A 15,640-nucleotide genomic window follows, 5' to 3' on the forward strand; every position below is an offset into this window, starting at 1 on the left:
GATAGACAGTTTAAGAAGCTGCATGCTGATAGGTCTATTATTTTATTTGTTTTTTTTAATGTACACAAAAACTTTATGACCCCAATTTGATTACATATTCGTACCCCAACACAAGGTTAACACAGAGTAGATTACATTTAAAAAAAAAAAGATGAGTGCAATTTTAAAAAGTAATTTCAATAGCATGCAGGGAACGTATACGATCAGCCCTGGGCCTCCGTACTAATAACACAAGAAGATTAGAAATCCCTCCTCTAATGCTCATCTCAACACTTTGAAAGTTGTGGGCGCTAAGCACACTCGCACAAGGAATTGCTTGAGTTGAAAGTTGTGGCTCTGAAGGTGGCCATTATCTAAATCATAATTAGCTTGAAAATTATATACATGCTGCAGTACCCGCCTCCTCATAGGCATTAGACTGTGGCTAGCCGTGTTAATACTGGGTACATTGTTTTGGTTCTACTGTGAGTAAGTTGAACCAATTAAAATATATAAATTACTGGCTAAAAACTACAGCCTTTGCAAATATGTGAGCAATTTATTACGCATGACACGGATTAGCAAGAAAAGGCGGCATTATTGCCTGCAAAACCGAGTCAGTCCTATTTCTATACTCCTCCTGTGACCCTGCAGTGCGTGCGTGTATAATGCATGCGTGAGAACAGAAAATGTAGGACAGAGTGATGCTGAAGCTTAGGAGAGACACACACTTATGCATGGATATCAAGTTTGTGAAGTTCAGTGTATGCAAACAATGTGTGACAAACACCAGAACAAATTTATAAGCATGTGCACACACACACACACACACACGCGCGCGAGACTTTCCTCTGTGTCTTCAAACATCATCATAAACCAAATGTGTTGTTAGACACATATAAGCACCTACACTCATCATTACAGAAGAAGAAGAAGAAGAAGGAGAAGAAGAAGGAGAAGGAGAAGGAGAAGGAGGAGAAGGAGAAGGAGAAGGAGAAGGAGAAGGAGAAGGAGAAGGAGAAGGAGAAGGAGAAGAAGAAGAAGAAGAAGAAGAAGAAGAAGAAGAAGAAGAAGAAGAAGAAGAAGAAGAAGAAGAAGAAGAAGAAGAAGTGAGACTCAGTCACTTCTCTGCAGCATCGTATACAGTGTGTAACTCAACTCTGCCTCTCTGTGGTGCATTTACAAATTGCAGGAATTCCAAGTGTTAGGATCCTTCTCATTATTATATAACTCTAGAATGTACTTATATAAATCTTTCATACTAATACAGGGAATTATTCAATCTGTCTGTGTACACTCTGCAATGCAGTAAAACACTCTAGGACAGTGGTTTTCAATTTTCAAGGACCACTTAACCAATAAAAGGAAAATCTGGGACCACCTAATTCTGTTAGATAGACAGATGATAGGTAGGGAGGTCGGTTGGTTGGTAGACAGACAGACAGACAGACAGACAGACCTGAATCAAATGCATCAGGATAAGGCAGTTTTCTTTTTGTGTCAGAGTTTCCATTTATCTTTATTGTATTGAGCCATCAATCCATCTTCAGTTCAGTGCGCTTATCATTTTGACAGCTTAGCTACAAGGCAACGTTGCAAAATAGCCATAAACTAAAATGATCAAACTACCTACTGACACAATTTGAATTTAGACAGAATTTACAGTTAGTTTAGGAGTTGAGTGCCAACAGTTTGAGAAACACCTTTAATCTAAAAACAATTAGTTTTAAAAATGTATTTGCCCACTTAACTACTGGACCACTAAGGGTCACTCAAGGACCACCAGTGGTCCGCGGACCACTCTTTGAGAAAGGCTGATGTAATGAATTAGTGATAACACATTTTAAAGAATATAATTTTGTAAATATAAGTGGAATGAAACAGTATTGAGTGCCTCCTGAAAAGATTTATTTCTACAGTTTTTATCATTTCCCGTCATCTTCCGCCTGGTGTGAGACCAAGACTGATCCTTGTATTTTCACTTCATGTTCTAATCAAGATAGTTTCCATCATCATTATAATTATTATCGTTCTAAACTAAAAATAAAAACAATAAAACCTCATCGTTTAATGCTTCTGTTGTTTTGGAGGTTTTTTTCTCTCTCAAGTACCCCCTGTCATGGCATCGCGTACCCCCATTTGAGAAACACTGCTCTAGGAGACGGGTGATAAACATGAACCAGGTATCAACAAACTCAATTGCACAGTAAAGAAGATTATTGTCAAATTAACTCACAACTAGATAATACACGTTTATCACGTTTAATTTTGACAACAAATTTTGATGTAGTTTTAGTCTTAGTTTTTTGACTAAAATGCAAATTAGCTTCAGTCAAATGTAGGCATCAGGGACTATTTCACTTATTGTCTAGTTTTAGTTAAATAAATGACATTAAGCGTTGAGCCAAGTAAATCACCACACATACTGTATAGTCGACTAAAATAGAAAGCATAAGAGTTTATGCATTTTAAAATATCAAATTAGCATTTATCAACCTGATATCGGATGGTATTAATGTTTTTAAATACACGGGCAGATTTGATGTGATCAATGCACAATGTGGATCAATTACCGCTTGTCCCGCCTACCACACGACAAAAGTAGTTTTGATTGGATACCGTCCAAGAAAGAAACTTGGTTCTGATTGGATTTTGTTTGTTTTCAATAGTTAACGTCACAAAAATATGAATATAGTTTTGATAAACTTTTCATTCACATGTATTTAAATTACTCAGTCTCATTATTGTCACAAAAACTTAAGACGGAAAGTTTTTCTCGCCAAAGGTCATCCAAACGTGAATAAACCGGTTTGTGTCCAAAACGTTCATCCAAATCTCCTGTAGCTTGGACACATTGTTGGTGTTGCTTTCCTATCAAAGGCTCTCAGAGAACCACTGTCAACATATTCAGAGCAAAGGAGTGATGGTTGATCACTTACCTGTGCGTGGAAAATGGACAGGGATTTGGCCGTGTGAAGCGGGATAAGAACCCGAACCAGGAACTGCTTGTGTTCGGCCTTCAGAGGCAGGGCAAATCCATTTATGATGCTATGGTGCAAAAATAAAAAATTAAAAAAAAACAATTCATAACACAGAATGCAGGACGGGAGACATTCTTGAGTTGATTGAAGTAGAACTTTTTTTTTTCTAAATATGTTTCACACATTCCAGGCTAAGCTAGCTTAGTACCAGCTCGTACTCACAATATGAGTGTATTGTTCATTCTGCCAATGAATGTAGGTTAGTCAGCATTAGTGGGGTTGAGCTGTTTTACATGTAAATAATAGAATCCTAGAAACATTTAAATAACATGATTTCTGAGTAGCGCCAGGGTTGGGATCAATTACATTTTTAAATTACAATTACGTTTTCATTTATCCATGTTCGATTGCAAATCAATTAGGATTACGGAGAACGTCATTTTTTCCAATCACAATTAAATGACAATTAATATTTTCCCCCTGAAAACAATTACATCCTCAATTACAATTAATCACAATTACTGAGCCTGAAATAAATAATCTAATAAAAGTTAACCATCGTCTTGTGTTAGCTTTCTAAAAACAAATATCTATCATGTAATTTCTATCCTATCTATTGGTTAAAATCTACGTTTTAATATTTTTGGTGTGGACATCTGAGCCTTTTGTGTGTCAGTACACCCCTCGATTTAATTTGTGGGAAAGCTTGATGTGAAACATATTTTAATAATTGTTAACTACATATGTGTAGAACTGTAACATGGTTCCACAGTTTTGCGTTAAATTATAATTTTATAATAATTTTATAATTTTTATAGAATTTTCATGGCAATTACAATTACAGAGTAAATTATCTAAACTCAATTACATAATTAAGTACGATTTTGACAGCAACACATTTTTTTTAATTACAATTACAATTGTTAACTACATACACTACATGTGCGTCGTCAACTACGTGTGTGTCGTTAACTACGTGTGTGTCGTTAACTACGTGTGTGTCGTTAACTACGGTGTGTCGTTAACTACATGTGTGTTTGTTAACTACATGTGTGTTGTTAACACATGTGTTGTTAACTACATGTGTTGTTAACTACATGTGTGTTGTTAACTACATGTGTGTTGTTAACTACATGTGTGTTGTTAACTACATGTGTGTTGTTAACTACATGTGTTGTTAACTACGTGTGTCGTTAACTACGTGTGTGTCGTTAACTACGTGTGTGTCGTTAACTACGTGTGTGTCGTTAACTACGTGTGTCGTTAACTACATGTGTGTCGTTAACTACATGTGTAATACAGTGGTGGTGTTAACTACGTTAACTACATGTTGGTTGTTAACTACATGTGTGTTGTTAACTACATGTGTGTTGTTAACTACATGTGTGTTGTTAACTACGTGTGTTGTTAACTACGTGTGTTGTTAACTACATATGTGTTGTTAACTACGTGTGTTGTTAACTACGTGTGTTGTTAACTACATGTGTTGTTAACTACGTGTGTTGTTAACTACGTGTGTTGTTAACTACGTGTGTTGTTAACTACATGTGTGTTGTTAACTACATGTGTGTTGTTAACTACATGTGTGTTGTTAACTACATGTGTTGTTAACTACATGTGTGTTGTTAACTACATGTGTGTTGTTAACTACATGTGTTGTTAACTACATGTGTGTTGTTAACTACATGTGTCGTTAACTACATGTGTGTCGTTAACTACATGTGTGTCGTTAACTACATGTGTTGTTAACTACATGTGTTGTTAACTACATGTGTTGTTAACTACATGTGTTGTTAACTACATGTGTGTTGTTAACTACATGTGTTGTTAACTACGTGTGTTGTTAACTACGTGTGTTGTTAACTACATGTGTTAACTACATGTGTTGTTAACTACACATGTTAACTACATGTGTTGTTAACTACACATGTTAACTACATGTGTTGTTAACTACATGTGTGTAAGCCATAGAACTCTGCGTTTAATTAAATTGTAGTTTTTATAAAAAATTTGAAAAAGTGATTTTTTAAAATTACAGTTACAATTACAATTACACCATAATTGTAATTAATCATCAAATACACGATTACAATCATAATTGAGCCCAAACCTGGGTAGTGCTGATAGACTTGGTCTATTTCCAGTGACAGGACCACTGTGTTACACATGCTGACAACCTCAGGCTCCAGTCTCAGCCCACCAAGACAAAAGTGAGCAGCAGCAGCAGCAGCAGCAGCAGCAGAGTGGGGGCTAAATTTAGAAAGTGTGACGGCTCCGTCCACCTGTTAGCGTGGATTTCTAAATAGCACATTAGTCTGCTATAGGACATCTTTAATGGATACTTGTGCTGTTTCGCTAGTGTCTCTTCCCACCCTTTCTGCATCTCATTCCTCCCTCTGGGTTTAAATCTACAGTGCATCCTCCCCCCCCCCCTGTGTGTGGGAGGAGCTATAATTACCTCTGTTACCACCAGCATGAATGCAGACCTCTCTCTCTCCCCCCTCCACTTGTGACTCACAGTTCACTCACTGCTTATCCTTCCATTCTGTTCTCACCTCACTATTACGCTCTTCCTCACCTTCATCCTCTTCTTCAAAGTCACTGTGTTAATATATTACACCTGTTTTATTTTTGCAAATGACTAAACCATTTGCAAAACAAACATATTTCTATAGCCAACATATCAGGCTTTTCAGTCATTGTTGGCGCCTGTTATTTTTAGTTCACCTCAAATTACAAGGAAACAATAAAAGCAAAGATAAAACGCAGAGAGTAGTTTCAGGCTGCCATTATATGAAATTACATTCATTTCCTGTGTTGGTCTTTTAAAAAGACCAACTTTGGTTTTTAATGATGCAAATGTCTAGCTTCTAGTGCTGGACCTGTAAATTACAACATGATACAGCAGAGTAGAAGCATCCCTGTTCAACTCCTGCTTCTTGATTCTTGTCTATCTGAATTATATTTGTACATTTTTATTATTTTTGTATTATTACTATTTTTAGTTGCTATTAGTCCATCAGTCAACACAGGTTGACTGATGGTCTTTAAAATGCAACAGCAGTGATGATGTTCACCCATAAGGGTCCCTGTCTTTGCTGCTATTGAGTCATTAATAAAGACAGTAATCCGGTGTTTGCATGTCTAATGCCTCCTCGTTATGGCTCTAATGTTCCACCAATGCGGGAAAGCGTGTTCTTGATGTTTGTGTCCGTGGTTACTGACCTTCCAAGGATTTCCAGCAGCTCAGCTACTCCATTGAAGTGCTCAGTTTCGTAAATGAACCTGGAGATCAGAAACGACACGAGAGCGGCAGAATGACACCACAGCTGCAACGGGAGCCGATGGTTTCAAAGAAAGCAGCCTCTCGGCTCGCCCTGCAGAGTTTCATACTGCAAACATGACGACGACAGCCGCTGACTCAGCACAAAAAACCCTCAGCGGCCTTGATAGCCAGAGCTATCGAACAGTTAAGGCGATGCATAACATCTTACTGATTCAGAGGAAGGGTAGAGACACATTTAAACTGATATTTTCTATGGAATTAAAAGTGAAGTTACAAAAAATAAAAGCTCTTAATACATTTTTCACGTCCATTAATTCTCAGGCAGTAACATAAATGCTTGATGTAGAGTACATGGGATCTTCAAAGTTGCTGTTTCGTCCCCAGCTGATGACGAATGTTTGATTTATTGATGCTGAGGTGCTATTTATAGCCACCAGAGGGCTAGTGCAACGTACCTGAGGAAGATGTTGTTGATCTGTTTGCGGATGTAGGCTCGGAGGCCCAGTAGTTTTCCATAGACACGATGCAGAATGGTCTTCAGGTACTCCCTCTCCCTGGGGTCCTCACTGTCAAACAGCTCCAGAAGCTACGCACATCACACATGCACAAAACACATAGCGACATTTCTGAGATAATACGAAGAAATAGTAAAGCAAACAACAAAAACACTGAAAAAGATTATTGGTTTCAAAAAGAGGACTTAGGTGTCTGACTGCATTTTACTTGTTAGGAAAATATTCTTTAAAAATTACCTGCAAGACAAACTTCTGGTCAACGTAGCGTTTGGCCATGGAGGGCTGGAAGTCTGGGCTCTCAAGGAAACGCAGAAAGAATTCATAGACCAGCTGCAAAAGACAATAATGCATAAAATCAGATACCGTCACTTTTGTTCTCTAATTATGATTAGTTGGAATTTTCAATCATAAAAAAACAAAGTATTAGATTGTGATGGTTTGCCTTTCCTTATTTTCGTTCAGCTTCAATAGACAGGCAGTAGTTTGATGTGACGCTAGTTCACTTGTTTTAAAATGATTTAATAATTAAAAATGCAAGAGAAAAAAAAAAGGAAAGTTTATGGTAAAGCCACAAACAACCTCGATTCTTAGACATACCACATTGTTCTGTTTGATGTAAAAAGCAAAAATAACATGCCTGCAGGTGAGGCCAAGAGGCTTCCAGTGTGGGTTCGTCCTCCTCTGGGTCGAACTCTGGATTCTCACTTGGCGGGAGAGTACGGAAGATATTTACTGAGATCTAAGAAAAGTCGGAAAAGGTGAAAAGTGACAGAAACATGTGAGCAATTATGGAATTTATCAGCAGAATTACGCCTAGAAACAGCAAACAGCTTCTTATACACAAACAAAATTTCCATCCCCACAAACAATAAAAACATAAGATATAAAAATAAATAAATATTTTATAATAAATGAAAACAAAAAGATTTTGTTTATTTCACAATTGCTAAACAAGAATGGTGAATAACCATCAAACACAGAATTCTTAAAAACCTACAGTATTCCAATATCTGCACGAGAATATCGTATACCGTATTTTTTGGACTATAAGGCGCACGTAAAATCCTTTAATTTTCTTAAAAATCGACAGTGCGCCTTATAATCAGGTGCGCCTTATGTATGAAATTAATATGTCAAAATGTTTCGTACAACTTTGGTAAACTATGAAGCTGCACCACTTGATGGATTTTTGGCGCTTCGGGGCTACCGTAGTCAGACGCCTCGTGGAGTGATATGTACCAGTACTGTGCTTCAACATACTGAACGGAAAAAGTCAGTGTACTGTTCTATATTTTGTGTTAAACCTGAACAATGTTGAGTTATTGTTAATGAGTTGAATAAAGTTTGACTTATCTGACTATTTTGTTTCACTTAATGAGCCTTATTAATAATAATAATAATAATAATAATAATAATAATAATAATAATAATAACAACAACAAACTGGTGTGCCTTATAGTCCGGTGAGCCTTATGTATGAAAATAGACCCGGCCAGACCCATTCATTGATAGTGCGCCTTATAATCTGGTGCGCCTTATAGTCCAAAAAATACGGTAGTATTTAATGCGATACCAGCATGTTTCTTAAGATTATTACAAGGCAGCAATATATTTAATAAACAACCTATGTTGAAGACTGACAGCTTGCTGAATGACATTAATATCAAAGATTTAAAAAAAATGCAGAACTCACTAATTATCGTGCCAAAAGCTATTGGAATAGTCTGTTTTGAAGGAATAAACTGGATAACGGTGTGGTCTTACTATAACAAAGTCGATGTTTATTTTAAAAATTATACATTCAATTTAACCACCTTCTTAAAAAATACAGAGCTGATATTTGTGATTCTTGTGTATTCTGTAATGTTGAGACAGAAACAATTCTACATGTATTTTATAAACGTATTCATATGAAGTTCTTCTGGTTTAATGTCGAAAATATCTTTGACTCTCAGTGTGGGATTAAGATCAACCAGCAAAAAAGGAATATAATTGTTTTTATTTTGATAAGAAGGATATGGAACTTTTCTATTAAAGGTCCAGTATTATGCTATTTTTCACCCATCTCCATTTGTTCAAAGAACCCTAACAACATTGTATTTGAGGTATATTTTCCCAAACTCGCCTGGTGGGCGTGAACACACACTCTGCTTGCACTGCTCCAGCATGTGTTTATCACAGCAGCAGCAGTAGAACATCATTAACAGTCGTCCTTTTCCTCCTTACTCGTATGACCACAGAACTAGTCCATTTAAAACAATCGTCCATTGTTTTGTCCGATTGCTGCGTCGCATTGGGTCACAAACACGTCAGATCATCCCATAAAGGTGATACAAGGTGATATAACGGCTACTAAAAGTGGAACTGATGTGACCGCACTTCTGTTTATTTATATACTAGATTATCTATATACTGAACGTAAAGATATTAACTGTAATATCAACCAGCCTTCGCTATGTTTGTTTTACCTGTGAGGTAGTTTGAGAGGGAGGAGTTCACATTCTTATGTCGGGTAGGAGGAGCCAGGATTGTCAGGAGGAGGTGTTTCCGCGTTGTGACATCACAACGCAAGAAAAATCCAACTGGCCCGTTTGGAGCTGACATTTTACAATAACAAGGGAGGGAGGAAACAGAACTTTTTCGAATTTGGCCCTCGGAATGAGGCAAAAGGAATGTATATCACTGTAGCTAAACCATTATAAAGTGATTTTTTCATAATACTGCCCCATTAAACTTCTTCTTACTTTATTTGGAAGATTTTATATCTTATATTCCTAAAAGGAAACCCAACATCCTCCAATTTAAATACAAAATGAGGAAGTAATTTGAAATACTAAGAGGTCTGACAAATAAGAAATTTATCCTTTAAAATATAATTTAAAATCCTCTGATTTGAATGTATGTACCCCATATTGAATTTTCTTTTAGCATGTTTGCCACCTAAAATAAAGTTTTGAAAAAGAAAAAAAATTACTTAAACTCACTATCCAGTACATCAGTACATTCTAATATCCGAGTCATCAGTTTTCTCCGATCATAGAAGTTGAAGTTTTTCATTGGAGCTAGCGCACAGCTTTCTCTCAGTCAGTTTTTAGTTTCCAAGTAACTTCAACCAGCGCAGAACCAGCTTGACGCTACTCACACACTGAGCGAGAACAACTGGTAAGTCATGCACCGAGTCCACGCTACGTCACGATTTATTCAGTGTATGCGTTTCAACCGCTCATCTGCAACACTGCAAAATTCTCACCTCGGTTTAAAAGGGCCACACAAACTATTCAGCCAGTCATATCTTGTCATATATATATATATATATATATATATATATACAGTATATATACACACACACACACACACACACACACACCAGTGGTTTCCAATCTTTTGTGAGAACCACTGCATTTGCATTTTTGTCAAATAATGTGTACACCCTCTTAAGTATCGCTCCATAGTTTTACATGCTTTTTCATTTGTGGAACAGCGTGATCTCCTAAACTCCTAACTGTGTCTCTAACATTGAGTCCCTAAGACTCAATCTACAAATTCAAAACAATGAGTGGAATTTAAAGTGGATTTTATTCCTTTTTTAATACCATGCAACTTTTATTGTAGTATAGTAAGTAAATCTGGTCTCCTTTGTAAAATGTAGCTAATTGTTTCTCCTATTGTCAGAAATGTTATAATATGTTCTCTACAGCATAAAAAAATCCTGTTTCAATTCATGAGAAGAAAATACAGTACTTTATTGAGCAATGGTACTGATAGTTTGCAGTGAATTTTGAGAACTAGATTATTTCAAAATCAATTGCTGAATCTTCCCTGAAATGTGCTCCTTTATCCTTATTTGGGAACCACTGATATATACTGTATATACTTAATATGTAAACATTGTGTTTCAGAACGTGAGCATGCTATCAAACTCTTCATTCTGCATTATTATTATTATACTGTCTATTTTAGCATGTATTTCTACTTAGTTCTTTCAAATAAGTCATTCCTGTGTCACATGTTCATGACTTTTGCTTGCATGGCTGTAACATAAGCAATTCCCCTGCTATTCCTTCTTATCCTTCCTTCCACCTCTCTGATTCCTCTGGGAACCACAAACCATTCCACTCGACGTTTCCTCTCCATCCATATATTTCTTACCATCTGTGCAGCCTTTGTAACCGTCCCACGCTCCTCTGCTCTTCTCCCTCTCACTAGCTCCCCACTAAGCTCCTCAGCAGGAGGTCACATGGTTGACTTTGGGGATAGCTGGTATTTATACATTTCAGATGTCATTTCATCCATATTTTTATTCTTTTTGCACTACTGTTTAAGGTTTGTAATAATGCTGGGCAAGTTAACGTGTTATGGCATTAACGCATTAATTCATTAACGTCAATTATTTTATCACGCATTAACGCAGTTTTTTATTATTGTTTTATGTTGAAAGTCCGTTGCTCATTGGGTCGGATCAGAGGGATATAGAGATAGAGTTGCAACAACTCCATTCACTCCAATGGTTCGTTTTTGTTTTTTGACAGCAATGGCGGCTCATGGAGCCTCACAATAGTTCCTGGAAGTGATCAGTTTACTGTTGTAGCCAATGGAGCTAGAGCGGATTAGACAGTTTGTGATGCACTTTTGAACTGTAAGGCATTATAATTATTATTATTATTATTATTATTATCATCAGCGTATCTAAACCCATTAACGTGTGCATTACGGCATGCTAAACTACTAATTTTTATTTTTATATTCATTTTTTATTACTATTATTATTACATTTTTTTTTCTTTGTGAGATACACTGCTGTTTTCATGTTCAAAAAAAGAAAAATTAGAAAATTAAGGGATCATTAGCAAATATACAGCGCTGACTTCACACAGTTTTATCTACCCACATAGGCTACATATCTTTTTTTTTGTCAAACAATAAGCTTTTCAATTGTGTTGTTTGTGGAAAAAGTGCAAATGAAGTGTTTGAATATGATCGCCTCACAGATTTTTTTTTATTGTTATAATCCTGATTTTTATTTATTCATTTATGTAGATTGCTCCTGCTGACTTTGGCTAACTATTATTTCTTTCTGTTCTCTGGTTCGGTTGGGAAGCCATACATTTTCAGCAGCATCCCCATACAGCACAGCAAACTGCATGACAATTTATTAATGTTTCTGACTTTGTTAGACATTTATTTTATGAGTTTATCTTGGTGCATAAGTGCATCGTAAAAAATGTCTATTTTTATATGTGTATGAACATAATAAATATGCTATGTCAAAAAAGCAGGTAAGCTGTTTACACTATTATTAATACGACTTTACATTAGGGAAAAAAAAAATATTTATGGGACTACATAAACATATATTGTATATACACATACATATGACAGTGTACTGTATACATATTGTCAATCAATGTAGTTATTGATGACAAATTACCAAAAATCCCAGTTATGTCACAAGGAATCAATGGATTCGAATGGCCCGCCACTAACTTCTAGGAATTCTGAATTCAGTCTTACATGAGTCACGTGACGGTCAGGTATTTTGGACTTCCGTTGTCGCAATTCTCTATCTATACGGCTCTGGGTCGGATGTCGTCATGTCACATGAAGAGCCAGAGTCATGGTCTGAGTTTACCTCCGTACTGAGATCCTAACCTTAACCCTAATATAGTCCAATAAACAAAACAAAAAAACACGTGTTCTTTCACTTTGAAAACAAAATTAAACAAAAATGATTTCTTTTTTTTTTTTTAGCAAAAATTCATTTTCCGCACATGCGCATATACAATCTCAGTACGATGCGCACTCAGTACATTTTGTGTGGTCAATCACTTCACCTCACTCTTTACATGGACACTTGCTACTGAAAATAGCCTGTTTATGCTGCTCCCTAATAAAATAAAAATGTTTCTGCTGTTACCTGTTTAGAAAAAAAAGATTTTAAAAAAATGTTGCTGTTGCTCAGACAGTATATTATGTTGAATTCTGCTCTTAAAGGCCTTATATCATGCTATTTTTCACCCTTCTCCATTTGTTCTAAGAACCCCAAAAACATATTATTTGAGGTTTATTTTTCCAAACTCGCCTGTTTTCCAGAGTTTTAGCCTCTGAAAAGTCACTTTCTGATCAACTCTACACAAACAGGCTGATTTGCGGCCTAGTTATGCATATTCATGAGTGGGCGTGTCTATAGACGGGACACCGACTTCCTCCTCCCCGCACGGTGATGTAGGGCCAGAGGACGTTTGATAGAAGAGATACGGCTATGTAGCGCTGCATAAACTTTTTATTCAGAGGTTATTTACAAAATGTCAACAACGGAAGACTTGTCCATCCAGCCTTACATGTTCCAGCCAGAGTCGGACCCGGTGGAGCGAGATGAAAATGAAGATGATGAACCTGCAGAACCCTAACAAGTGAGCTAACACAAGCACCGAGCTAACGCTAGCGCCAAGCTAACGTCACGAAATGCATTTTAATGCAGGCTTTTCGGAGACAAAAACGGCAAAATGAAATGACTAATGAAAACTTTAGACTTAAATTAAACCACGTAGGCCATATCATCAAGGATCTAAAACGAGCACACAGCGCTAACATATGAAGTCTGAAGTGCTCTGTTCGTCGTCTCCAAAGATAGAAGGAATTGAACCCTCAATCAGACAAAGTCTTTCAGCAAATCCTTCTTTTTACTGGCGGAGGTTGCAGAAGCAGTCATCCTTGAAGTGCTTCGCGCACACAAAAATGACCTTACCCACAGATGTGGGTACATTTCTGTGAAAAATAAAACTCAACCAGGCACTTCTAAAAGGTTCTGATGCTGGGAGACGATGTAATGAAGCGTGTGGGTTACTACATCCAACAACCCAACATTTTGACTTATCCTCTCATAACTTCGGCATCCTTGAGCTTGGACTACAAAATAAAAGCGAGAAATAAAAATGGCGGATTGCTCGAAGTGTTGGGCCTGGAGTCGAAGTCCTAATTTGGCCGTTCCGCTGACGTTATTGTTCAAAAAACGTAATAGAGAATAGAAAAATCGAAACAGATTGAAAAATATGACCAAAACAGAATATAAAGATATCAACGGAGCACCTGAAGAGACTAATTTGAACTTTTCTGTACTTCTAAACAATCTAAATATACAACAAAATGCATTTAAGGGCTAAAAAAGTGGATTTAGCATGATGTGTCCCCTTGAACATGGGCCCTTTAATAAGCACCTTATTTGTTTGTGTTAAGTGTTTACAAGCCAAATGATGTTTCACATTTGTTCAAACAGCAGTACTTTTCAAATAAAAGTGTGCAAAACACTACGTTTGAAATGATTATTGAATTTTGCGCACAAAAATAATGCGATTTATCGTTGCCCAGCACTTTAGTAATAACATTCCAAAGGCAAAAACCGTGAAAATGTATTTTATTTTGGAAATGTGTTCTTTTTAACCCTTGACCTTTTCTTACCATTTTTATAGCCTCTGGATAGAGAGGCTCAATGAGGACTCCTCTGCTCGTGGCCACGCTCTCCACAAGTTCGTTCAGTGCCGCGCGTTTGATCTCCTTCCCCTTCAAGTCGGCCACACAGTCCAAGAAATCAAACAGCACACAGCACTGCTGCAGCTTCTTACAGAACAGGTCGTGTAACTCTGCCACCGGGGCATCTGGGTAACAGAGACGAGAAGAGGAGAAGGGGACAAGAATACAGAGATAGATATTAAACATTAGAAGTCGTGTGATGAGATCAGTCATGCAGAAAGTTAGAAGCAGGGTTGGGGTCAATTATGATTATAATTGCGTAACTGATAATTAATTACAATTATTGCATAAATATAATTGTAAAAAATTGCTGTCGTAATTGTAAATAACTTGTAATTGAGTTCAGATAATTGACTTTGTAATTGCCCCAAAAATTCTATGAAAATTGTAAACTATAATTTAATGCAAAACTTGGGAACCAACCTTCATTGAGAAGGTATTTTTTGGCTCCAGGAGGACTTTAATCCAGCTGAGATGAGGTTAAATGGTTCCTTGTAGAGTAAAGGTTGCAGACCTCTGACCAGGGGAATTTAATTCCATGGGGTGAAGTAATGCAGATTAACATATGCTACTGTTAAGTTAATTTAAGTACAGCCAGTTAAGTCGACTATTCATCAGCATGCATGGCTTAAAAAAAAAAAAAAAAAAAAAAAGGGGGTGCGACCAAATTCTGTGCTGGTGCGACCAAATGAGAAAATTAGTCGCACCAGTGCCACCACTGGAAAATGTTTGTGTAGAGCCCTGTAAGCTGTTGAATAAATATAACATGTACTAAATAAAGCTCAGACTCTTTATAAATGAGCTGTTGGTATATGGAAAAATTCCCTTCTCCAGTGAAGACTTTCATAAATCTGCAGTTTATTCACTTAAAGTGCCAGCGGCCTCCTTACATTTGTGTTTTTTTTTTTTTTTTTTTTACAGTTCTATGCAACATATAACACTGATCGATGACGGAGAGCTTAAAGCAGTTAGAGCTTGTGGTAAGGGCATAGATGTGAATGTGTGCTCCATTAATTTTACAGTAATCCATCCAATAATTCACTAAAGAGCCGTACTGCACGGGTGGAAAATTAGCTTGGGTGCGTAGTTTGCTGTTGCTGCTCGCCCGAAACAACATGATTCAATTTAAGAGCCTGGAGACAACTGGGAAAACATCAAGTCAAAACGGTTTGAAATCGAGCGCTTGACCCTGCACAACGACAGCATCTATAATGTCGATGGTGACGTCATTGTCTTAACAGTGTGATATTAAATGCATTAAGCTCTGAGGAAAACCTAATTCTCAATTTACTGCATACATGCTAATGCTCGCACACATGAAACACAGCAGAAAATAATAGGATTTCACTTTT

At 36.8% G+C, this 15,640-nt stretch overlaps 1 protein-coding gene across 1 annotated transcript in view; it reads right to left on the reverse strand.

Moving 5' to 3' along the window:
* Positions 1-2,853: 2,853 nt before the first annotated feature.
* LOC114480827 (serine/threonine-protein phosphatase 2A 56 kDa regulatory subunit beta isoform-like) overlaps positions 2,854-15,640 on the reverse strand; it is a 51,377-nt gene continuing 38,590 nt past the window's right edge. The window contains exons 2-8 of the mRNA XM_028475248.1: positions 14,217-14,413; positions 7,399-7,500; positions 6,999-7,091; positions 6,702-6,832; positions 6,186-6,245; positions 2,919-3,027; positions 2,854-2,874 (exon numbers count right to left, since the gene is read on the reverse strand). Coding sequence (XP_028331049.1) covers positions 2,854-2,874; positions 2,919-3,027; positions 6,186-6,245; positions 6,702-6,832; positions 6,999-7,091; positions 7,399-7,500; positions 14,217-14,413 — 713 coding nt within the window. The remainder of the gene's footprint in view (positions 2,875-2,918; positions 3,028-6,185; positions 6,246-6,701; positions 6,833-6,998; positions 7,092-7,398; positions 7,501-14,216; positions 14,414-15,640) is intronic.

Source organism: Gouania willdenowi, chromosome 18 (genome assembly GCF_900634775.1).
Source record: "Gouania willdenowi chromosome 18, fGouWil2.1, whole genome shotgun sequence".
Lineage (NCBI taxonomy): Eukaryota > Metazoa > Chordata > Actinopteri > Blenniiformes > Gobiesocidae > Gouania > Gouania willdenowi.